The following is a 26,648-nucleotide window of genomic DNA, read 5'->3' on the forward strand; positions in this document are numbered from 1 at the left end:
TTTTTAATTCGGATACGATTCTTGGATATTCTAAAATATAACTGGTTGCATTTTGGATGCACTCAAATGTAGTAGTGTTTACTCATCTGTCTCAATGTATCGGGATTTACATGTGTATGTCTCTTCAGATTGAGATGAGAATATGCCCATGGGATCCTGTCTCATTGCTGTGTAAGGCTCAGAAACTCAGTATATCCATCAAACAGTCAAGAACACCAATGAGTAACATTATGTATTATTAGTTATTGCTTTTGAGCATTTCTTGCTTTTGTGTTTTTGAATTATTAAGAAAGTAGTTTAAATACTGTCTAGATCATTTGCAGTTAAGCTTATGGCTGCAGTGGAAAGTTAGGATTGTGCTTTGTTTTCATAACCAACTGATACTTACTTGCTGTTCTTACCCTTTGCTGGCTAAAGTCTGCCTCTCTGCTTTATACCTGCTCAGCAAACCAAGGTGAGTGATTGAACGAGGCTGTGCTACATTTATTTAAACTGTTCCCTTCTAAAAATTGCAGCTGAGCTTGTAGTGAAAAGGAGGCAGGTTACTGTGCTTCTTCCCTCCCTCTTTTTATGTTTGCTTGCTTTATGATATTCTGATAGAGTTTTTGTAAGCTTTACTGTGACTGAGGGCTTTTTTTCCTCCTGACTGGCCATACAGAACCATGAGCACATAGAAGAAGTGTACTTGGAGAATAGCTGTGGTCCTCTGTGGAGTTGTTGCCAAAATTCCTTTTTCTTCTGCCATTTTACTTCTATGGTTGTTGATTATTTGTCTGAATAAATCTGGCAGCTGTTTGCTATGTTTAATAGAGCAGAAAGGCTACTCTGAATAAAGCTATTTGAAAATTTGTTTATATGAAGTATTTGTAAATCCATGAAGGTCTCTTGGCATTTCTGTATCGCTTGCTCTGTCTTCCTGAATTCATTCTTTGATGCAGGACTTTGCAGGCTGGCAAATTTACTAGAGGTTTAAAAACCTTTCCTATTGCATCTTTTTTCTTATGGATATCAGCTGTATCAGAATAATCTTGGTAACAGAGGTCTCAATTCTACATTTTGCATTTGTATTTATCACAAGGATCTAGGAATAGGTAGCATATGAGAAGAGTTACTTTCTGTTCTTGCTAAATGAAAAATCTAAATTACAATAATAAATGCAGGGCAATTTAGAAGTTGGTATATATTATTCTGTTTTGTGTTTAACTTCAATTTGCCTGTATTCTCCAAATGAATCTGATTTATATAACTTGTTTTTCACTTGTCATGCTTTTTCTTTTCCTTTTTTTTTTTTTTCTTTTTGGTTGGTTTTGACATGTTTCAATCCTGTATCTGGAGATACCTAGTTTTATTTGTGACCAAAACTGATAGGTAAAAAATAGTGAAGGAATGAGGAGAGTATTATAAATGCAAGGTAACACTGGGAGAAAATAAAAATATGTATGGGTTTTAAGGATTTTTACATCTAAATTGCATGTGTAACCTAATAAGAATGCTAAAGAGAAAATAGCTGGTATACTGCTATGTAGAAGACAATTCATTGCTACACATCTTTACTCAATTACACTCTGCTGTTTTGCATTGTCTGTTACATTTGTGTATGTCCATTTTCTTCCTGAAGGCATAAAGAGAGAGGAGCAGACAGGTTATTGAATATTCATGGCTGTGGAGGTTTTCTGTGGTAGTGGCAGAACCTCAAAAGCTGTTTTTGTCCCCATGCTGTGCATGATATGCTCAGCTTTGCTGCACCATCTCCCCTTCCCTTCCCTCCTGAGCTCGGGAATCCTCTGGTGGAGTAGTTCCCCAGAGAAGCAGCTGAGTTAGTGGTTGTTCTGATTGGCAATTTGGAGTGAGTGATTAAAATTATACTGTCAAACACTCTTTACCTTTTTGCTCAAATATTTTTTCTGATCCTTCAAACCTCAGGATTTTATTCCCTGTTTTGTATCATATCCCCATGAAATGTCAAGTTGCCATAGCAGGAATTCTGCATTAGTGGAACATTTGCTATTGGGAACTCTGTATCCAGATTTCAAGTTCTCTGGTATTTTTAAAAATCAGTAGCAAAACTCTCCCTCCTTCAGTTCAGAACAGGAATACTTTGCTAGCTAGCATACCTTGTTACCCATCACTGTAATTTTTCCAATTTAATTTTCTTTTATTATTTAAAATACGTACAGTTATTTCATTGTATTAGGTGGCTAACCCAGACTAATTGCTGCTTTGTGCTCAGGCTAGAGTTTTCTTCAATTCTCATGTTTCAAGTAATATTAAATGTGTCATGTGGTTGTTATAGCTGGATATTAATCAGAATTTTTATGGTGGTGTTTTTAAAATAGGCAATTAAAACTACTTCAGGATTTTTTTTCTCTCAAGAGAAATAATTTTGTCAACTTTTTTTTAGAAGTGTATACCTGAATCATATTTAAAAAACCAGCAGCAAAACCCAATCTTGGTTAAGTAAACAGATAGTTTACCTAATTTTATTAAAATTATATATATAAAATTTGTTTCCCTAACAAGCAAGATGCTAATTCTTTAAATAGTCGGACATTTACTATTTTCTGGCCATTGACTACCCCAAGCAATCATATTTGATGCTCCTTAATTAGAGTACCCTTTTTTATTTCCAGGTTCTTTTCCACCTCAGCAATCGAGACAATACATTTGCTTACCACGCTGCTCTCCTAAGTGTTCTTTTGCATGTAAATTAATCTTGATTCAGTTTACACTGTCATGCTGAGTGGTACAAATTGCCTATAACAATAAAACAGCATGAGTTAAAAATAAAGGGGGGTGAAAAAGCAGATTGAATGTGTGCCTTACTTGATAGGATGTTACTTTGCTTTATGCCAATACATTAGTCGACGATAATGAATCTTCTGTTCTGAAAAGCATGGTTTAGTTGATTTTTTTAATTTTACTTCAATGGAGCAGTACCTTGTCTTTTATAGAACAAGTTAGACAAACCATTAATGACAAGAGTGTTAAGGTTAAATATGAAGCAATGCATTCACTTCTCTGAGTGCTATCCATCTTTCCATTTACAGGAGCTTGACAAAAGTACTGGCTTTGTACAACATTTCCTTTAATTACATGCTGCGGGAAACAGGCTTTTAACATAAACATAGTTGCATTCATTTATTCAGCATTTGCTCTTCAATAGAGCTTAATGGAGAAGGTTTAAATCCTAAATAAGTACACACATCTCTCAGCAGTGTTATGTCAGTCCCCGTGCTCTGCTTAAAAGCAGTTTTAGTCCATGTATGTAGTTTGTAAAGCTTTTGCCTAATAGTTAAACAATTTGAAACAGAATGTTCTACTCCCAAGATAAATCTGATTGTTATAAATGTTGTATGCTGATTTTTGTTCCCTTCAAAAATATGCTATTATTTACTTATCAGCTGTTCATTTTTACTTTCATATTTCTTTTTTTGTGACAGTAGCACATTCCGGGACATGAAAATGCTGGATTTATTATTTTAATTTCTCTTATTAATCATCTTGGTACTACCATTTCCTCTGGGTTAGAACTGTATGTGCAGCCCTAAAACATTGGCCTTTTGAGACTTTTCTGTTGTTTTCATTGTTAGTGTTGCTTCAGATGCTTCATATTTCTGCCTGAAGTGCCGTGCTCCTTTGTTTGTCTGCATTTTCAGCTTCTGAACCTACTGTAAAAAGGCACACACAGTGTTGACTTGTAGTTACTGTTGTGTTTTAATCAACATGAGCATCCAACAAATCATTCTTCTAAACAATGGGTATTGATAGAGAAGTGTGAGTTTTGTTAAAATATCCTTGAATGGCATATCCTTCTTTACTTTTTCTTTATCATATGTTTGGATATAATCTTTACATTTCTGTTCCATTTTATAGTGCTATTCAAATAATTCTACTCAAATAATTTATGTAGGTATTTTAGAGAGCTGGACACTAACTGAATTTGCCAGTTTCTAATGTGCTGACTTTCTCTTAAATAACTAAATTGAGCCAATTACTACTATCTGAATTTAAAGATCATTTTTAGCAATTGCATATGGAATTGTAATTAAATATATGATTGAAGAATTATAAAGGATCTTTGTATATATTCTCACTTAAGCTGGACCTTTCCAAATCAGTCTTACTTAATATTTAATTTCTGCATTTGCATTCTTTTTTTAAATTAAGCTTTTATGAGAAAAGAACTACCTTGGTTTCACATTTGTATCACACATGTCATTGTTCAGCTAACTTTTTTTCTATTTTCAGCTACAAAAGTAGTAAGGCATTAAACTAAGGTAATTATGTGAGTTCTTATAAAATTGTTTTCTCAATAATTTATTTAACTTTAAATGGTTTTTTGTTTGTTTGTTTAGATGTCTACTATTTTGGTTTAATACTTAATAAGCAAGCAAATCTTAGTGTATTCATAATGAAATGTTTAATGTTTCAGGAATGCTGACAGGAATGAATGAGACATCTGCTACAATTGCTGTTGCTCCACAGAACTCTACTAGTCCTCTAATTATTGAGAGAGTAGTGAAAGCAGCAAACCTGGGTGTAGTCCCTTCTGGTCAGGATAACATACACAGGTAAGATTATATGTTATTCAAAGTATGACTATCTTTTAATATGAATTTGTTAGTTCAAAATTCATCAATATTTGATAATATTAGAGAAAAATTTGTTATCCATACCTTTAAGTGAGAGGGTACCAAATTATACTGTTGCGTATAATACTAAGCCTAAGTATTATATACTACAGCTCATTATTTGGGTGTATATAGAAGTGTCTAGACTTTACTGTACACAGTAAAGGAGGAAATTGTCCATCTCTTGTTTTGTTTCAAAGGGAAGAGGTAGCCTTTTATAGCACAGTTCTTCCAAGCAGGTTTTTGGGTTTGTTTTATTTTGTTTCTGTTTCCCATAGTAAATAGCCTTCTCCAGTTTTATTATCTGTGAGGAGCAACTTGTTTTCCTACATTATTTTTTGACGTTCATATATATATATATGAAGTAAAACCAATTATTAGCCAAGAAAGTCATTGGCCCTGTCAAATTTCTAGTTTTTACTTGTAGATTAATCTTCTTCATCCAAATGCTCTGATACACAATGTCAGTGAAATTTATGCAGTTGTTGGTTAATGACAGCTTTTAGTGTGATTGACTCAAATTATGTAGTCCTGTGAATCTGTATGGCTTCTCACTTAACAAACAGGTTAACCTGATCTTGAAATAAGAAAATAAATACATCTCTCTGACCACCTACTACAACTGTTCACTAAATTCTGAATTATTCCCAGTCCTCTGAATTTTACTATTGAATAAGAGCAAAGTATCTTCTTTTAGAGGCAAGAACAATGCTTTTCTTTGAAATTTTGCTGACTGAGATGGTTGTTTGAAGGGGTGAGAATGCTGAAGCCTACACAAGATTAATAACCCTATATTGTTGGATGTAGTCTCTTTTGCATTGCTGGGCATTTGTATTGCATTGCATTAACATTAACCCAGCTGGATTTTCCTATGTATTTGATACGGTTAATGATAAAATTCTGTTTCACCATAAAAACATGGCACAGCTAGTGCAATTGCACTGAAATGATTGTCACTGTTGACACCTGATCCTCCATGAAAGAGTCCTCATTTGTTGCATCCCAGAGGGATCTGTATAGCCTGTGTTCTCAACATCAATTCGAAGACTAGGTGAGAGTGTCAATCAGGAGAGACTGAAGTGTCTGCAGCCTACAGGTGCTCTCCATCTTTACCCTGTCTATCACATGAGACTTATCGCATAGGCATGGATTGTTTTGTTGACTGAGTCTTAAAAAGGCTCCCTAAAATAATAGCCTAGCTCCTAGCTCAGCCACAGGTTTCCTGGCTGTGGATAAGTTTCTAATTTGATGTTGTTTTCTTTTGCTCTTTTGGTTCCTTTTAAAGGATGTTTTCTACAACAGAGTCTATAACCAAGAGTAAATAAATTGAAGATGCGCTTACTGTTGGGTACACTCCTTCAGAGACAGTGCTTAAAGGCATGTCCAGGTCAAGCTGAGGTATTCAGAGTGCTTCAGAGCATCCTGAAATATTCTTTGATTCTTTACATTCAAAGTAAAGTGTTTTCAGTCTGCCACAATGGACTGTAGAATAACCCATCAAGCAAAACAAATAGTTTATAACAATTTAAGTGTCCTGTGAGAAATGCCCAGCAGTTGATAAGCATTTAGAAGATCCTTCATTTGCTTCCCCATAAGTAAATGTAGTTCACAGGCATTATGTAGTCATAATTCCACCTAGATTTTACTGAGGAGGAGCATTACCTAATACTGTGATGAACCTGTTAATCTTTTAAACAGTGAATGCTTTATCATTAAAGTAAATCCTAGATTCATGAGAATGAATATTTGAGATAGATATCAGATAATTAATCCTTTCAAAATGCTGAAAAAATTACTGAGATTTATATATATGTATATATATATATGTATCTAAAGTTAACATATGTTTAGATTAAATAAACTCTGTCATGAGAGGAAACAAAAATTAAATATCTTCTGGCAGAAGTCTCATGGATACAAGAATTCTGACTTTCTTATGTGACACACAATTCCAGGATAATAAAATAAACAGTTCCCTTTTATCATGTCTAAACAGTTATAGATTCAACAAAAATACATTAAAAGTGAATTTTCTAAGTTTTTTATAGAATTGTCGTTTGTCTTGTTCTATTGCAAGTTATATTGGAGAAAAAAATTACATCCAAAAACTTCTAGCTTTTGCTGTTCTGTGAGGACTACTTCAGCTGACTTCTTGGAAGAGCCTAGTACATACCTTTTTACACAGAAAAAGAAGTACTGTTTTTTAACTGGCATTCTGCACTGTACAGCATAAATTATATTAACCTATTAGTTGGTCATCCCCAACTTAAATATTAGTGCTTAATGATGGCTAATGCCAAAAAAATTGTATTGCCTGGTAATGCAATATATTCATTCGAAATGAAACTGTACAATTTAATACAAGTGCAAGACTATCTAATGGACATGAACAGGTGTGTCTCATGGTTTCTTTCAGTCTAAGCATATTCACATTCATGCTGAAGATGTTGTCATGCTGGTGGAATCCAATTACTGGTCCTTAAATTAATAGCCCTATTAGGATTTTATTTTTGCACAAAATAAAAACACTTAGAGCAAATGTAATGAAGATTTGAAAGTAAATATTTGAAATAAATATCAACAGAGTAGCATACAGTCACCAAAGAGAAATGAAATAAGTGAAAACAAACATCAAATACATTAGCTATATATCTGAGCATATCACAATATAGCAACACTTTCTTACTTCCATTTCTTTTCTCTCTTTACCATGTGATTACTAGATTTGTGTACTTAGTTACAATGTAATAATATAACTGTTAAGTGGATGTAGAACAATATGCTAGATGACATAGATTATTCTGCTTTAAACTGTCTTTTCTGACCTGTTTTTATTTGAAGTGATTGCTGCAAAAATTTTTAACTCAGTAGCCAAGATACAGATATAGATGTAGATATAGATATAGACATAGATATCAGAGCACAAAGTTGCAGGTTAATATTTATATATATGAAAAATAAATTTGCTGTATTACTTTACTTTCTTTAGAAGAGTTATCTAATCTTCAGTGGAGTTTATTCAAGGGCTTAGATTACAGGGCCTTGTTAGACAACATGCATTTGCATGTTCTTAATCAGATTTAGCTATTTTATCTATTGATCTTTCTTGCTTTTGCTAATAAGTGGAAACATTATTTTAATTTTAAAAGGCTTCTACTAGAAATAAGAATGTGAAATGCATTTCAAAAGAGAAATTTTCTTGTATGGGAAATTTGTTTTCTTAAATATGAACACTTCAGAAAAAAGAGTTCTTTTTTTCTTAAAATATTTTTTCACAAGACTGATTAGAGTAATTGTTGGAATACCCATAGCTTTTTAATGTTCTGAAAACCTTTACTTGATGTTGATAATGTGATTTCAAAGGATCACCTAAGGCACCAAGCTTCTGTCTTTTGGTTCAGACCACAGCTGAGGGCACCGTTTGAATATCTGAAGACAAATACACTGAAAGAAAAGTATTTGTTACTGCAAGGAATTAAATCACTCTGAATAACTACCTTTAGGGAACAAGTACTTTTCAGTTGAAAAGTCTGCTGTTTGTTGTCAGTGGGGAAAGCCTATTAGGAATTTTTCTGTTTTCAAAATAAGAGGGTATGTAATGAAGGACATTTATTTCCTCAAAGTTGATTCTTCTATAGAATGTCACTTGAGCTCTTGGTATCCACTTGGGCAGTCACATTCATTGCTTTAGATACAACAACAACAGAAAAAGAAATCCAGGCTGTTTTATTTCAAAATATGATGGGATGAAGACATTATTCAATTCAAGATTTTCAGTCATATTCTATTTACCTGACACAAGCCTTATTTACCCAGAAACTCCCTTCATGCTAGTGTTCCTGTCAGTATGTGTTGCTTATTCCTCTCAGATGAATATTCCAAGAGTTCCTCAGATCTCTTCCTCCTTTGTTTATTTTCATCTCCTACAAGTATAGGTAGTCATCATCTGCTTCACTTTGAATATAGGAAAAGATAACAGATGGTGATAGAATGAAAAGGCTAGTTGCAGACTTGAAACTTATAAAGACTTGAATGCTCTTATAATCCTCTAGAAAGTGTCAAAATAATGTCTACTATTGCATAAGGCCCTATGCATGAAGGAGAAGTGTTTCAGGCTAAATTGGTTTAGGGAAAAAAGTAATGGAAATACACATAGAAGGCATTTTTTCACACTAGCAACAAAAATATGGTGCAAAGCTTTTAAAGTGTTGGCAGCAGCATATGTCAGAAGAATCTGTTGAGAGCTATGATCACAAACTAGAATTACTTCTTGACTCTCATTTTGTTTTATACTCGTGTGCTTCCATTGACGTCAGAGTATAATGTGCAATGAGATGGAGAATCAGGCTGTCTTTAACTACCTACCTCTCTATCTTCTACTTCCCAAAGCATTTCTTAAATGGGATGCATTGTACTACAGAATATTATTTACTTCAATGACTGTGGCTCTAAAAATGGTGCAAGATAGATCATCTTTTCCATTCTTTTCATTCTTGAAGACTACCTGTGCATTGCCCAATCATTCAGCAAGATAAAACTCTGAAGCCAGCAGGGTGGATAATGAAGAATGAAGTTTAGTCAACCTCAACTTATTTAATAGTCCATTGCATTAGTCCATTGCTGCTGTTGTATTCTGGAAGGAATCCTCAACTGCTAACAGGAAGTGAGCATGGTGTCGTGTATATTCCTGTGTTCTACAGTTCATCAGGATGGCTGTAACCATTGACATGCACTCAGTATTGACACACAACAGCATTCATTTCAGTCCTCAAATGTCACATGGTCAATTCTATAATTTCAACAACCTAGTATGGGGCCATCTGAAGTTTTGGAGAAAATCAAATCTCTTCCAACAATAAAGCCCTGAAGTGCTTCATAACAGACATTTCACATTTTAAAACAGGGATTTTAATGTCTTTCTCCATTACAGTCTCAAAAGTGGCAAAACTAACAGCCATCTCTTCTTTCTAGACATGACCGGGACTTGCAGAGGAAGGATTCTCATCTTTTAGTGTAGTGTCGTATAGACACCTTAATTAGCAGCTGGCAAGCTAAATTTTAGACAAAGAAGCATGAAGCAACAGTTCTGCTCATTGCTGGGACAAGCCTAAGTAGCTCAAGCACAGCAGTGCATGCAGTGACTGTGCAGCTTCTGAGACCTACATTTTTAAGGACACTTCAGTGAACCATGTAGATATGGTAGTTTCTTCAGAGCTTGCTGTATGTAGTATGCCATTGCTTAGTGTACCCTTAACTATCTATTTCTTGAATAAGCAGTTATTGAACAAGATGTAAAATACCATCCACCTGTCTCGTGGAGGCTTGTATTGCTGTCCTTTAGCAAAATCAGAAACATACTGTGTAAATCATTTATTACGACAGTAAGCACACTGCAATGGGTAAGAATTCATACTCTGAATAATATGAAAACAAGACCAAATGTAGAAACTTGCATAAAATGTTTAAAATCCAGAAAACAGATAAATCAAATGACCCGTGTTTCACTAGCCTTTATTTTTCACCCCATGCATCAGCCTGACACTCTGGTTGTATTCACCCCTTTTTATCATTTTGCAACCTGTCATGTCCCATTTATAGTGTATTGGCAGACTGATTCTCAAAGGAAAGAGGGTTTTGTTTACAGACAGTTTTGATTATCAGAGAATGTCGTGCTTAGTAATCAGTTGTCCTCCCCACATCTTTTTAATCCAGCAACATTTAATATGGGGAGAAAAGGTAGGCAATTAGGTTCAATTTGTATTGAACCAAACTCCATCTAAAGGGGCCCACCTGGAAAATTTTTCTGTGTATTTCATCTTCCAGTTTGCACTAAATTTGGAAGAATTCTCAAGCAGAAAGTTAGTGATCAGACCCCATCAGATTAACTTTACTGACAACTGCATCTGCTTCCAGCATATCTACTGGAAAGGAAAATAACCATCTATTGAGGATAAAACACCATGTATAAATTTCTGAGAAATAGAAATTCTTCATAGTTATTCACTTGAATCCAAGTATATGTTGTCAGCAGCTAATGAACACATCTATAAATCCACAAAGACTTTTTTTTTAAAGGCTTTTCCTGTTCTGTCTGCAAGCACACCTGTTCTGAGGTTTTTTACTAAGCAATTAGCCTGTTGGAGAGCTCCAAGGAAGTGAAATCAACCTCTACTCCTGCTAAGTAGCTCCTTTGAAGCAGTTACCTGAGACTGCTTTGCTTCTCTAGTTCCTCAGCTGTGGGGCTCAGTCTTCCTTTTCTGCTCCTCCAGAAAGCTTCAGTGGGTAGCTGCATAAATAAACTTGTAACAGGCATGCAGCTTTGATTTTGCTTCCTAATCTCTCAAGTAGGAATTAATTAGAGAGCTAAATAACCTAGGCAAAACAGCTTCTCTGCTAGTCTTTACCTGCAGGAGACAGAATTTTAAATGGAATAGTATATCCATGTCCACAGTTACTTCACCCTTTATTTTAGCCAGAAGTTCTCTTTACCTTTCCTTGTTTTATGATGGAAGTAATTCCAGCTTTCTGTTTTGGGGATTTTGGTCTGATTTTGTTTTCTTAAAAAAAAAAAAAAAATATATATATATATATATATATATAAAAGACCAGCTAGGCTAACCATTTATACTTCTTTAAACAAGCAGGACTAGAAGTCTTTCTGCTTAGTAACTATTCTTAGGTTAATATTTTTATTAATAGAAGAAAAGAAAACTGAATTTTATAAGTATGAAAGTACTCATTCTGTAGTTCCTTGTGTTATTCTTCCTATTTTAATTACTCCTTAATCAAGCCTAATCAAATCCTTAATCAAATCCTAGTGTTCTAAAACCTTGAAATATTCTCTCTGCTAACAAAAGGGCCCTGTGTATACTAATACTATTTTCATGTGTTATCATCATATGAAGATTTTAATTAACTGGTGCAAAATACTTGATCAAGAGAATGCCTTCACACAGATTCATTTTAATGCCCTTAACACTGTAGATATATTATTGTATTAAGCAGCTTATGTGCAAATTGCCAAATTTTAAAATAACTTTAGGAAATTAAATTTTGTCTTAATATTAAAAGTATATGAGTGAGTCATTTTAGATATGCAGTTAATCAAAATAGATTGTTCTAGCCTGGCTTATTTGCTGTCCACTAGAGGACAGCACTGCTTTTGTATCTGAATGATATAAAGTGATAAATATGTGCTGCATTTTCTTTGAAAAACAAACAGGAGCCTTTTGAGCTAGTTATTTAAACAGAAAATGCTTAACACTTAAAGAACTAACTGAGCAGAAGACTGTCTTTGATTGTAAAGATCTCTAAGTATTTAATATTTTAATATCTTTCTATAAGGTAATCTGCTCTCTTGAAATTAAACAATTTTCCTGCAAATTAAAATTTATAGCCTGTTTTAAAAATAGACTGAGTATAATTCTCAAGCATGTATCATATTAAATGCCCAACTCTATAGGAAAAGAGTAAAGTATCTGAGAAAACAAAATAGATTAAGTATTACAGTTAGAATTTTCTACGTGGGAGGACCAAATATTTTGATTCAAGCTTTTAGCTCGTTGAAATTTTGGGAAGGAGATATAAATACCTACATATAAAATGCTGATATTTTAAAACTAATGATAAATTTGGAAGATGATAAAAAGTTCATACAGCATCTTTTTAAACGTGTGGAGTAGTGCTGTGTATTGGACAGTACATTGGGATGACTCAATTGCATTTCTGCATTTTTGTTAGAGATACAGTGCAGCTGCTTACTGGAAACTGAGGACAGACTCAGAATCTATTTTGGCAATACAAATAAACACGGTAAAAATATGTACATTTGGTTGCCATTTATTTAACAATTTTATTATTTTTTTTCTCCCTGAAAAAATAGATAATGTTGGGAAATATTTACATTATTTTAATGAATTAGGTATTTTGAACAGTTTGTTCAAAGATAATGTTAAAATTGCATTAAGAATGCTGGGAAAAAAATCACATTATCATAACATGATTTTTAAAGTAAATAGTAGGAAAAGTAAATCAAAACAATCAAAATCAAAAAAGGTAAATCAAATTTTATTAGTAGTAACCAATGCTAAAATTAGTAGGTCAAGTTCTTTATTTTTGTAGGTATATTTGTGATTACAGTTTTAGTATTAAACTCTCTATTCCCAGATCAGAACTAATTACCAAGTATTTCCTTTTTTGTGTTCTAAGGCTTACTCAGAGAATGAATACAACTAAATTAGTAATTTAGCCAGTTTAGCTGAGTTGTTATTTACAAAGTGAAATCTGTGCATAGCAGAGCAATAGGAAGATTCAGGGCACTGAAACTATAAGTGTAAGTATCTTTGTTGACCAGTTGACATGCTGAAAGGTCCTTTGTGGTTATTCATTCTTATATTTACAAATTAGAGACTAATTCATGGCAGTATTTTTTTCCCCTTTGAATATATTCATTGCATAACTTGATTACACATTTGTCAGCTTTGGACTAATTATTTTTCTACAGCTAGGGCAGGGCATTGCATCTTCTGATTGTCTTCCTTACTAATAGGATTCTGTCTGCTTCAGCAGGCAGTAATTGAAGGCTTCATGTACAAGATTTAAAGAAAGGATGGAGGGGAAAAAAAAGTTTTAGCCTCCACAGGCCGTTGTCATGCTTTGTGGTAAGCAGTAGAAGAGAAAAAGAAGAAAACTTAGGTTGAATAGAAAAGTCAAGAGAGGAAGAAAAGCACTGGACAGGAGAGAGTGTGTTTTAATGCTGTTGAATTATGCGTAACGAACCCTGCTCTGCTGTAAATATCCCGACAGTGAGTGTTCAGGTGTAAATTTACTTTGTCAAATGTTGAATTTTAAAGAGCAGGTTTTAAGTGGGTTAGCCTGCTGCTGTATATTCACTGCCATGAAATTTTCATAACCTTTCCCCATAAAAATGCATCTACTTATAGCAGCTATATTTTGTCTACAGAAAACGAGGAAACTACTGCCAATCTGAATTCAGACTAGTCATCATTGCAAAGTCAGTGTTTGGCAAATGCTGTCACACTGTAGTATCTGATACTCTGTGTTTTCTCTTTGTATCAACTGTATATCAGATTTTTCTGTGTGGTTATCATGAACAAATTTAATTTTATGGGAAGTGACCAAAACCATGTAATTTATTTTTAACTCCTGAAAGACTGAGTTACTTTCTAAAAATATATAATATTTTACTGATGTTGAATTTGGCTCTTAATGTATATTTCCTTATTCACTGATAGGTACTATATTTATATAAAAATAATGTGTTAACTCCTTCTCTTTTTTTGTGCGTCACATATGCTCAGAATATTTCACATTCTTTCTAAAAAAAAAGAAATTTTAAAACATTCAGAATATGCAAATATTTATCACATTGTTTTGTTCTAATCTGTCTTGATTTTTTTATTAATGGGAAAAAATATGAACAGCTGCAATTGTTCCTGAATATTTTAATGATGTAAAATCAGGTTTAGAATCAGTATTATCACAGAATTAAATACTGCATCATAGCAGAAACAGCCATCTTGAAGCTATTAGTAAATACTTGGTTCTGTTTTCTGGATGTATTCTCATTTGCTTTGGTTTTTTGGGTTTGTTTTTGTTGTTCGTTTAGGGTGTTTTTTTTTTTTTAACAAATGCCTCCTTTGTTGCAATAGAACCATGCTCATGATACATGTCTTATGTTAAGAGTTGTCCACAGGACAAATTCATTCTTTTGGACCCATAATCAATGTACATCCTAGATTTAAATATATCACAGTGCAGTTTTCAAGGCTTATTAAAGGCAATGATTTCTTGTTGGTTTATTGTCTTCTTTGGTTTAGTTTGATTTGGGGATTTTTGTTTGTTTTTAATTCAAATTCTAGCTTAGAAAGTGAAAAACTATTACTGCCCTCATGGAGAAAATAAGTTTCTCACTAAGGGTGAACCATGTTATTGGTGATTAATTTTTTGCTGCTGAGATTTTTTTTTAATGGCTTTCTAGGCTTTTCTGGGTATTTGTTTGAGCACAACACACCTTTTGGAAAATCCTCGAGGGTTTATGGTAAGAGTTAGCATAATAATGCAGTAGCATGTATTTAGATGGAAAAACAATTATTAACTAAATCCTTCAATTGCTGTATTTAAAACATCTCAATGACTGACAAATCAGTTTTACCGCTATTGCCAACTGCTTCATCCTGTTATAACTATATTCAGTTTTACAGATTATACAAGTTGTAATAACTCTCCTTGGAGATTCTAAGGAACAGATTTTGGGTTCCAAAGTTCAAAAGCAGCTGTAAACCTACTGAGTGGTTTTCTTCTATACATGCTTTTTTAATTGTGAAATAAGTCTTCCAGCTGCAGTCTAATTCTTCCTTCAACAGGCGATTCCAGATCCCATGTCAGTGACCATTGATAGAAGCTGATTAGCCACTGCTAGTTATTCATATTAACACTTTGTGTAAAATTATCTGAGTATCAGGCCCTTTGCATCTTGCAAACCACATGCAAACTCACATTTTATTGATGTTATGTTTTTCGTTCAGGGCTATGGGAAAGCGCTATTGATCCCCTAAGTGATTTTGCAAATTCACATGTGAAAATTATCAACACAAAACTAATCCCTCATGCTTTGGACCACCTTGGCTTTCCCAGAACGCTGATTTTGTATCACTTTCAGCTTTTGATAAAAGAGGGTAAAATCAAGCCTCGGGGCTATGAAGCACAGCAGGAGTGCCAACTAGCAACCTATTTATGTGCATACTCAGAGATAATCTGCCTCTGTGTTGTCCCAAGACACAACTGTTAAGTAAATAAAGTGACTAATAAGACTATTGTTTCTATAATTATCCCCCTGTCGAAGTCAACAAGAGAAATAGTCATCTTCTACATTGCAGCATAAATAGATGGAATCAATGATATAACTAGCTAAGTAGGTAATTTTTTTACTAGTAATATTGTTTTATAACCTCCTATTAAAAAGAGAGGTCTTTGAATGTATCTGTAATCCAGACAAAAGAAATGGATTGACCTGTGATGGGTGACATTAGAAAAGTGTCCCATGTTTCCTTAATTAGTATAATGTGTTATGAGATTTTGATATGCTTAGTCTAAAAAGAAAAAAAAAAAAAAAAAAAAAAAAAGATAGAAATTACTTCTCGTTTAAAGAGAACCTGCTTCCTGCTTAAGTGGCTAATATTTTAATTAAGTCTGGAGTGAAGTTTTTTGAGTATCTCCTGATAAACTCCCTCCTTTATGTTGATGGTAATTAAACAGATCCCAAGGGCTCTGGTAGGCGCTTTGCGAGGCCCGTGCTGATTGTCAGACAGGAGACACTGACCAGTTGGTTTGCTCTTGAATAGCCCACAGCGTGCTGTCAGCGCAGCAGTTTGATTTTTCTGTATTGTGAGCTGTTGTCAGGGCTAACTGGGTCCTATTGTGACTGAAGATGTTGCGCAAATTGAGGCAGATGGCTCTGATTCAGACACGTGTCATTCAGAAAGAGGAGAGGAGATTGGCCCTGCAAAGTGGGGTCAGACGGGGTCACAGACCTGCTCTACACTTGTTAGTGTTTTCAAAAGCCCATGTGCAGCAACTTTGTTGTTGAGGAGTAACCAAGAAGGGGCGGGGGGAGCAGAGGGAAGCGTGTTGTGCTCCTTGTTGGAAGATGGAAAGATGGACGCTGTTGCCATCCTCTTGCTTCCCGTCTCTTGGGCCTGGCTCTGCCCACGGAATGAATTAACGGGATTGACAGAACTTCATTGTGCCTAAAATGGCTTTTCAGTCAATTGTGGTGCTTAAAAGGCTAGTTTTGCTTTTAATTCCGTGTAATTAGTGGGTTCTTCATGTCTTGGAATTTAGTAATGGTGCGTTAGTCCTAACTTTTGTCTGTCTGATTGGTTGGTGGTTTTTTATTTCCTTTGTAGCACTTTTAATAATTATAAAATCTTTAAAAATATTGGCCAGGTTTCTATGGTTCTGGAGATAAATTCACTGATAGAATAACTCTGTCTTGCTGTTACTGTAATTTCAAACTGATTGTTTTATATGTTTTTCATTTTGACTAGTTTTAGTTTGAATTAATTTCTGGGATTACATGAGGAGACACATTTCAGAAAGTACAACAGTTTGGGTTTTTGTATGTGTCCTACTACATTTAACATAGTTGTATTGTCTTTGGGGCACCAAATAATGAAAATCCTTGGAAAATTCTATACAGCTGTTGTCAGATTGTCAGTGCATGTGAATATTGTAGATGAAACTGAAAAAACAATATTTACATTACAAACTATTTAAATAAGATTTAGTTTGTAGTTTAGTTTGTACTAAATACAAAATTTTGCATTATCCTTATTTGCCCTTCTAAAATGCAAAAATACATACATGAATTATGTTTGAAGAATTTATGGGAGGTTTTATGGTTTATCCCCTGAAATGCATTAATGAATTTAGAAGTATTTTATTATATTTGAGCTCATTTCACTCTTGCAGAGTTAAAGAAACATTAGCAGTCTTTGACCTTAAGATCCTCAGTGATTTTTCCCTTTTCTTTTTTTATTTTTCCTCCAGGTTTGCAGCTAAGACTGTGCACAGTGGGTCACTGATGCTAGTCACAGTGGAGCTGAAGGAGAGCTCTACAGCACAGCTCATCATAAACACTGAGAAAACTGTGATTGGTTCTGTTCTGCTGCGGGAGCTGAAGCCTGTCCTGTCCCAGGGGTAACCTGCTTACATCTGGACTTCAGAATCTGGCACACAACAAAAGTGCCTGGCATCCACTACTGCTGCCTTTCATTTATAATAATAGCCCTTCCATCTGGCAGTGGGGAAAGAATACACTCTTGACATTCTTGTCTTCTGCTTTAGAATGCTAGTGCGTATCTATCATGTATGCAAGTCCTTTCCTTTTTATTCTGCTTGCTAACCAAAGAACATGTATTTTACTGTCAGTTATCTGTGCTTTGAAATGTATTTTAAATGTATTTCCCATTTGTTCTACCCTAGTCCTTCCCTCTCTCTTCCCTTCCCCCATTACCTTCCTTCCCCATCAGTTTCCTCTCTCCCCCATAGTGGACAAAAATTAGGTAATAAAGTTCAAGAACACTGCTTGAAATCTGGGTTCAAATGGCAGCTGGGTTTCAGCAACATATACAACAAGTATGTGGTTCAGGGAGAATTTTGGTCTAAGTGTGAAAACACAGTAAGTACAGCAAAATGGTGTTTGTTTTCTAGAAATGCTTGTAAACCTGAACTCGTCTGTTGAGAACGTTGTTCCTACCTACTGTCATTTTCTCAAATATTTTCGGATGCTAATAAAGTAGTGCCTATGAACAGAGGCTCCCTCCTTTCTTGTTTTGGTAGAAAATTGTGGAGAGATATGTTGGTACTGTATGTACCTGGTTAAGTAAATACAAATGAGTTGGACACTACATATATATCAGGAAACTGTTCTTGTACAAGTAGCCAGTGTTTGTGCTCCTGTGATAATTGTCTGCTATATGGTTGCTTTTTCTGCCTATTTTCAAATTGTCCTACTCATAAAATACTGATTGAATTGTTCAAATTATTATTAAATGAAATACTGATTATTAGACTGTTGTGGCAAATACTGTCATCTAGATTAATGAGTAGTTCGGCTTTATTTCAGATTTCTTTTTTAAACTAGATTAAAACATTTCCCAACTTTGTGTAAGCCAGAGCTTGAGGCAAGAGAAACTCATAGACACATCAACTGGACTAAGCTGGAGAAGACCAATGGCCTTGCACTGGTTTCTTGGTACAGGTCAGTGGTTTTGTCAGGTCAGGGATTTTGACCTTCCCTTCACATTCTGGTTATATGGCAGGGCAGAACATGCTGAGCATTTTCATTTCTTATCCGTTCTCCTCACTTCCAAAATTGTTTTCCTAGTAACTCATGGCTCTGCCACAGAGAAGATGCTTGAATACGTGTAACCTTCCTCTGTCACCAGGCCCTTTGCATGGTCCTTAGATGCCCAACTAATGCTGTTCTAGTTTAGAATAATACAAAATGCTGGTTTTTTTCAAAAATATCCCATTACTTCACATGGAATTCTTATAAAATTTTCCATTGAAATTTAATGGACCTAAGAAGAGACTGTAATATGAAGCAGAGCTTATTGGCAAATGCTAAAGAGAGGTTAGGTTTTTAAGGCATTTATCTTGCACTTTTGTGAGAAATATGGTTCTGGAGTTTGCTCTAGCGCCCAAAAAGAAACAAGAATCTTACACCCTCAAGAGAAATGTACATGTTCTTAATCAACATTCACGTTTTATTTCTGAAGTCCTAATTCTGCAATAAGTATTGAATTAGTTTTCAACTGTGACGTAAAAGTTGTTCAAACAGATGAAAAATGGATTGTTGTAGAAACCACCATTGTCTCAGGGAAACTGCAGATTGGTCTGCAGATAATTTTTAATATTAAGACCAGTGAGAAGATGATGAGGGAAAGGTGCAGAAAGATGCATTCTGAGAAAAGGCTGAACTGTAAAAGCTTTGGCTGTGATTGTAAAGGAGAAAACAAGATTTGCCTCCCATACCGCAGTATAAATCAAAGAAAAGCACATTAACTCTGTGTAAGTCACACACACTGCTGAGTATTTTCTGCCTCCTTAGTGTACTCAATGCATTTTAGCAGTAAAGGCCAGAAACATGTATAATAAAGATTGTGGGGGAGCTTCTGGTAGTAATTTATATTTTTCAATACTCAGGTGGTTCAATAACTCTTGGTACAGGTCTTTGGCTAATAATAGAGTGGTTTGGGTTGGAAGGCCAGCCTGGAGATCATCTAGTTCCAACCCACTTCCCTTGGAACAGGACATAGACTGGGTTCTTCAGAGCCCTATTGAACATGGCTTTGAGCACTTGCAGGGATGGGGCACCCACAATTATGCTGGACAACCTGTGTTTCACCACTCTCACAGTAAAGATTTCCTTCCTATTATCTGATGTAAATCTGCTCTCTTTCAATTCAAACTCATTCCCCTTGTCCTGTCTCTTTATGCTATTGTAAATAGTCTTGCCTTTTCTTTTCCAGACGGAACAATCCCAAATCTCTCAGCTGTCCCCCTCTGCTCCAGCCTTCTGACCATCTTTGTGGCCTCCTCTGGCCTCACTCCAACAGTTCCATGTCCTTCCCATGCTGGCCCCCAGAGCTGATGCAGCCCTGCAGGTGGGCTCTGAGCAGAGCAGAGCAGAGGGGCACAATCCCCTCCCTGGCCCTGCTGCCCACACTGCTCTGGATGCAGCCCAGGACACGTTTGGCTCTCTGGGCTGTCAGTGCCATGGCTGGGGCATGTCCAGCCTCTCAGCCAGCAGCACCCCCAGGTCCTTCTGGGCAGGGCTGCTGTGATCTGTCCATCCCCAGCCTGTGCTGGCACCAGGGCTGCTCTGAGCCAGCTGCAGCACCAGCCCTTGGTCTTCTTAAACCTCATGAGATTCCCATGGGCCTTCTCCCAGAGCTTGTCCATGTGCCTCTGGATGGCATCAGCTGCTCTCAGCTTGGTGTCATCTGCAGATTTACTGAGGGTGCACTTGATCCTTTTGTCTCTGTCAATAATGAAGATACTAAATCAGACTGGTCCCAGTACTGGCCCCAGAGGGACACCACTTGTCACTGATGTCCATTGGGACTGAGCCATTGACCATGACCCACTGGGTAGGACCTTCCAACCAATTCCTCATCCACCTAACCATTCACCCATCAAATATCTCTCTCTAAATTGGAAAGAATATTGTGAGGGACCATGTCAAAGGCTTTACAGAAGTCCAGAAAGATGGTATCTGTAACCCTTCCCTTACCCACTGATGTAGTCACCCCATCACAGAAAGTCACTGCCTTGCTCAGACAGGATTTGCCTTTCCTGCAGTCATGCTGGCTGTCCCAAATCACCTGCCTGCCCTCCATGTGCCTCAGCACAGCTTCTAGGAGGATCTGTTCCATCACCTTCCCAGGCTCAGAAGCAAGGCGAACATGTCAGTAGTTCCCAGGGTCAGTAGTTTCCCAGGTTTCCCCTTTTCCAGTCACCTGGGACTTGCCCTGAGTGCAGTGACTCTTCAAATGTCATGGAGAGTGGCTTGGCAGCTACATCAACCAATTCCCTCAGGACTCTGGGGTGCACCTCCTTGGGTACATTCAGGTTCCTCAGGTGCTCACAAACCTCACTGTCTCTTACAGTGGAAGGACTGTGCTCCCCCAGTCCTCATCTTGTTATCCATCCAGTCAAGAGGTGTGGGAAAAGTTTCCCATTGACGACTAAGGCAAAAGTTGCTAAGTACCTCAGCCTTTGTCTGTTGTTACCAGTTCTCCAGTTTTCCAGTGCTGTTTATCAGAGGGGCACCCCTTCTCTGACCTTCCTTTCATGGTTAATGTACCTGCAGAAGCCCCTCCCATTATTCTTTGTGTCCTTTGCCAGCTTCAGTTCCAGTTTTGTTGCCTTGGCCTTTCTCATCCCCTTCCTACACAACTGTGCTTCATCTCTAAACTCTTCCTAGGTTACCTGTCCTGGTTTCCATTGCCTGTGCCCCTGCTTCTTTCCCTTCATTTTGACCAGCAAGTTCCTGCTCAACCATGCTGGTCTCTTGCCCTCCTTGTCTCATTTCTTGCTCCTGGAGATTGCCAGGAGCTCCTTAAAGCTCTACTCTCTTGTCCCCAAGGGCAGTCTGTCAGGAGATCCCACTGATTGGGTTCCCAAAGGACTGTAAGTCTGCTTTCCTGAGGTTCAAGAGCAGGACTTTTGCTGCTTCCCCACCGCCATCCCTCAGGACTGCACGATCCTGCAGCCCAGGCAGGAAACTGGGATAATAGTTATTTTATGGCAGAGCGTGTCTTGGAGACTCCACTCTTGGAGTCCCAGTTAGCTCACTTGCCCTGTGACCAGCAGATCCTCTGGCAGGGCTGTCTTTCACCTGGGTGAGGAAGTTTTCTTCCACACATTCCAGGAGTCTCCTGGATGCCCACAGCCCTCCAAGCCACTTTCCCAAAGCTGCTGGGGTGGTTGAGTTCCCCCCACAGGACACAAATCCTCCTGTGGCTGGAGCAGGAAGGTTTGTCCATGGGCTCCCCTTGGGCAGGCAGCTGTAGCAGACACAGGGTTGGTTCCCTTTGCTGCCTTGGCCTCTGACTCCTACACACAGGCTTTCCACCTGCTCATGGGTATTCTTCAGGGACAGCTTTTCTGCCTATTTTTTGGCTTGGGGTATCATTTGTACCCACACGAGAAAGTAACAGCAGGTGATGGTCCATGCTCATGCTCCCAAATTTGGCTTCCTTCATGGATCTTAGTCTCTGGTAGGCAGCATTACCTCTCATGACCCTGTCAGGCCAGCTTGATATTGTGATTTGAAAATTCATGTTGCCTTCCCAAAAGAGTAATTCATAGGTAAAGTTTATTTAAGGATAGATATTTAAATAGCCATATATTTTTTTAATGTATTAAAACTCAGCTCTTGAGGAATCTAAACAAAAGCATGTGTACCTGTCTTACATTAATAGTGGAAGTTGCACTGAGTCATAATTCAACCAGTAGCACTAGTGAACAATAGTTTCTTAGGTTCACTATATATCGTTTGTACTCACTTCTTCCATTCTATTAATCATTTGTAAAGGCATACTAAAGGTTGATGCCTAGTCTAAACTGCAATCTAGAATTCACTTTGGAGTGATTTGCTTGTGTCAGGTAGCAGCAGCTCCTACCTCTGTGGGCAGGCTGATCAGTCAGGAGCTTCAGCAGGTATCCAAGCCTGGGCACACTTGGAACATCCCTGTGGGCACAGCTTGGGACACAGGAGCAAGGCTACAGCACAGTACTGCAGGACTGCTGGGATGGGTTTTGCTAAGGTAGTTAGCAAACGTATCAAGGTCTAGTTCAAGGAGTGGGAGGTGAGAGTTATTTACTTAAATTAGCAAGATTTCAAATGCAACAGAACATGCAGAAACATGGGAAGAACTGTAACAACTACCAAATCACATATGTTACCATAAAGAGAAAGTGGGGTATAATTTTATTAACTTTAATCGTGCTGAAGGTATTGAATCTCAAAAAGACTACAAAATTATTGTGGCCTACTGCAAGCTATAAGACTAGTGCTGGCAACTCTGAATTGAAAAATTATTAGGCAAGAGCAAGGCCAAACAGGTAAGAAAGTTTTTGCACAGTGAGAGATTGATAGTTTACCTTTGCTTTCCTGCCTGGCTGTTTCTACAGAAACACACATATTCTCCTTAGTGAAGAGTAAGGGGTTTCTTCATTTTTTTTTCTTTTTAACAACTTAACTTTCAAATTCAGTTACTCAAAAATAAACCATTTTGAAAGAATAGGATGCAAGGAGAAACTGTTTTGTTGCTGTTGATGGCAGAATAGAAACATAGGTTTGATGCATGACAGTAAAAATAACATAATATTTCTGCTTATTTTCCTTTGACATTTTATGATGTTGTATAAAAGGATAATGTATTTTTCCCTTCATACACTGCTTTAATTCTAATAATTAATTTCCAAAGAAAAATAGCAGAAATAAAAATGGGTCTGGAGCTAGAGACAAAATAATGAAAGATATAAATAGAATAGTACATGAAAGCATAGTGGAAATAATCGAAGTGTTTTTAGAACAGGGACATGATACAGTATGAGAAATAATGAATTACATAGAAAAGATAAATTGAGCTTTCCTGATGATCTTTTCTACTAACTCGGGAACAAGATGACATTTTGAAACATTTCCAAAGCAATACATTTAAATTGGAGGAAGACATTTACTTTTATTTTCCCTGTTCTAAAAACACAACATGTACTTAAGTTCTGGTCATCTACTGTCACAAGATAGTATGATATTTACTAAAAGTGGAACAAAACCGCAAGTATGCATCAGCAAAGAAATACACAGATATATATTAGATAGGACACAAAAACCCAAGGTCTCTAAATTCTCTTCGTCTGAGCCTTTGAGCTAATTGCTGATACTTGGTGATAGAATGAAATCCTTTTGCACACTTTGCTTTGCAATGGTCCATTGTCATAGGTATTGTTAATTCTTTTTTTAAATATTCAATTACTGAACCGCCTAGTTTTGCATGCAATATCTAACATGCTTGAGTTAATTCTAACTTAGCACTTAAATGCCCTAACATGGATTCTGGTAAGCAATATACAGGTAAGTTAAATCATCCCAAGCCCTCATCTTACTTTCTGTGTGTACCCTGAAACAAGTATATGAGGATTGGACTCTGTTCCCTTCTTTTTCTGGCAGTTTTATTTTTTCTCCCCTTCCACACTTTTCTGTTTGTTTTAGCATAAAGTTTACACTTGCTTAACACTTATATTACATGTTTAATTAAAAGCCATGCTTTGCTCTGTTTACACATGTGGTTTGATTGATAGGAGCCTTTGTGTGTGACCCTTTGTGATAAAAGCAATAATTCTGCTGTCTTCATCTTAGCTGGTATAGTTGTGCTTTTATACAGCACAGTCCAGTGAACCTGTTTGGAAGAGAAAGAGGTTGTGAATGCCACTGCATTTCCACTCCCACAAGGTAACTGGTTTGGCCTCAAAAGGTGCAAGGCGAATTCGTCTTCAATGGCTGGTAACTCTTGAGCCTCTGCTGTGACTGTAGTGCCACAAATCCTGATCCACTTAAATTATGTGCATTGTGTTGCATATACATTTATCTTGTATATTGTTATCATGTTGTATATTTATATGGTATACAGAGGCAAGATTCATGTTGCCCAGAGAGGCTGTGGGTGCCCCATGCCTGGAAGTGTTCATGGACAGATTGGGTGGGGCCATGAGCAGCCTGGGCTGGTGAGTGACATCCCTGCCCTCAGCAGGGTGGTTGGAACCAGATGACCTTTAGGGTCCCTTCCAACACAAAATATTCTATGATTTCATGATCTTGATAAGTAGTAGTATTCTAAACTACTTTTTTCCATCATATATGTGTAGGAGAGAGGACAAAAATGAGTTTTTCTGGCTTACACCACTGCTTTTCCAGTCCTCTCCAGGTACTGGCCTGCTCTCATCCTGCTCCTGGTGATCCACTTCTTCCCTTGCCCACCTTCCCAGTCATGGCTTCAGAGAAGAGGGAAGATGAATCTGCCCATCTCATGGGGCATGTGTGCTGTGAGTTGCCATCTGCACCTTCACACGCCCCTCTGGCTCAGCTCAGACCTGTTTTTTCTCATTGGTGGGAAGGACTTAGACTAAGCCTTGTGAAACCAGCTGACAAGTCACACTTCATGTTCAGGAAAAAGCAAGATCTGTTGGCACACTTGTGTCCTGGCTACCTTCCCATCCTATGAAAACACTGATAGACCCTGGATATGTCGTGGGAGATGGTGGAAGACCTTCTCTTGCAGCAGCCATGACTGGCAGCCCCTCAGCTGCCAGGCACAGCAAGTGGTGGGCCACAGGACACCCACCAGCCTGGGCTCACAACAGCACCCTAAGCCCAGCATTTGGAGCACAGGAGGCCAGGGAGGTGCAGGGAAGGCAGGACCCTTGGTGGCATCAGCTCTTTTCCTTCTGTAACACATCTGCTGGGGACAGTTCTGGGCTGAGAAACCTGTGCCTGTCTGAGGCCTCCCTGTTGTGACAGCTGCCACTCTTGGAGACGCTGGTGGACCCAGCTGCAGGTCCACAAGGGGCAGCTGGCTCTGCCCTGGTCACTGCAGACCCTCTGATCTCCTAAAAATGTTCCTAGGAAATTCCTTGTAAATAGCAGGGTACCTTGCTGCAGTGGGGCACTTCCCGCTCTTTGCAGATGGTGTTTAACACATGGAATAATTTGATCCTGTAGTATCTATAATCTCCTATAATTATCATTTTGGTTTTACCCAACTTCTGTATATTTTGTGTGTTTTTTTACCAAATTTTGTATATTTGTGTAAGGACTTTTAGGCACGTAATTGCCCTATGCAGGCACCAGCAGTGCACAGCATGCCAGCACTTACTGAAACCGGTTTGAAAAGTGAATGGTATGACTCTGAATTGTCAGTTGTGAAGGAGGTAGAAGAGAAGAAAGAGATACCAGTTCATTTATTTCTTTAGACTTTTTTTCAATATTGTTAAGAAAACAGGAACTCATCCCACTTGGTACCAGTAATTCCTCCCTCAGCTGTCTTTCTATATGTTTGCAGATGTATCCCCCAAGGCAAAACAGCAGGATCATTTGGACTTGAAAACCTCATAACCTTTTCTATGAGACAGCGGTGTTTTGGTGGGACTTGGGGTTGATTTTGGTGATCCAATAATTTCTTTGATGAAATGGATTTGGAGTGTAGCCCTACAGACATTTGGATTTGACACAACTAAGAAGGAGTATGATTTGGGAAGGCAAAGTGCACTCCCATTCTTTTTCTCTTGCCCTTAATTTATGTATGTCAGCACTGTGCTAGAACAGCACCAAAGTGATTACTTTTATCAGAAAACAAAAAAGACCCCTCTTTGATACTGAGTCCAAAAGTAGCTGTTCTGTTTTGTATGGATCTGTGGGCCTCTGCCAGTGCCTGGGCTTGGGCAAAGTTAGTTGGTGTCTCAGCTTCATGTAATTGAAAGTCATTTTGATTTCTGCACTGTGGTGTAATTGCTCGAAAAAAACCCATGTTATTTGATGATTAAGATTCTGGAGTGAATTGTGTTCTTTTGGGTTCTTGCACTGTTTCTCCATCAGGGACTTGGTTTCAGTGGTGTGCAGCTGCTGGAGTTGATTTACAGTGCTGCGGCTGTGGCTAGTCATAAATAAATCCTCTTATATAGTTGTTATGAACACCTGTTAGATCATCTGTCAGCAAAGCGCTGTTCACATTTATCATGGTGCGGTAGTTATTTTACCTCAATCCATTTCCAACTGACTCGGCCTCCATCACTGGATTACTATTACCACACCATAATCGCTCGTTTCCACTCCGTGTTACAACTTGCAGATAAAAGATTTCACTACTTGGCCAAATTTCATAAATAAAGGAGCAGTTCAGTGCAGTAAAAGTTTATTTTTGTCAT

At 37.2% G+C, this 26,648-nt stretch overlaps 2 protein-coding genes across 3 annotated transcripts in view; one reads left to right on the forward strand and one right to left on the reverse strand.

Moving 5' to 3' along the window:
- The window catches only part of AP3B1 (adaptor related protein complex 3 subunit beta 1), a 155,437-nt gene extending 137,474 nt beyond the window's left edge, over window positions 1-17,963 (forward strand). For both annotated transcript variants that reach the window (XM_066340008.1, XM_066340009.1), the window contains 2 exons: window positions 4,433-4,571; window positions 17,202-17,963. In XM_066340008.1, the coding sequence (XP_066196105.1) occupies window positions 4,433-4,571; window positions 17,202-17,355 (293 nt within the window). In that variant the 3' untranslated portion in view covers window positions 17,356-17,963. The remainder of the gene's footprint in view (window positions 1-4,432; window positions 4,572-17,201) is intronic.
- The window catches only part of CRHBP (corticotropin releasing hormone binding protein), a 477,084-nt gene that overhangs the window by 19,784 nt on the left and 430,652 nt on the right, over window positions 1-26,648 (reverse strand). The window lies entirely within an intron of this gene.

This window comes from Sylvia atricapilla, chromosome Z, assembly GCF_009819655.1.
Source record: "Sylvia atricapilla isolate bSylAtr1 chromosome Z, bSylAtr1.pri, whole genome shotgun sequence".
NCBI classification, from domain to species: Eukaryota; Metazoa; Chordata; class Aves; order Passeriformes; family Sylviidae; genus Sylvia; species Sylvia atricapilla.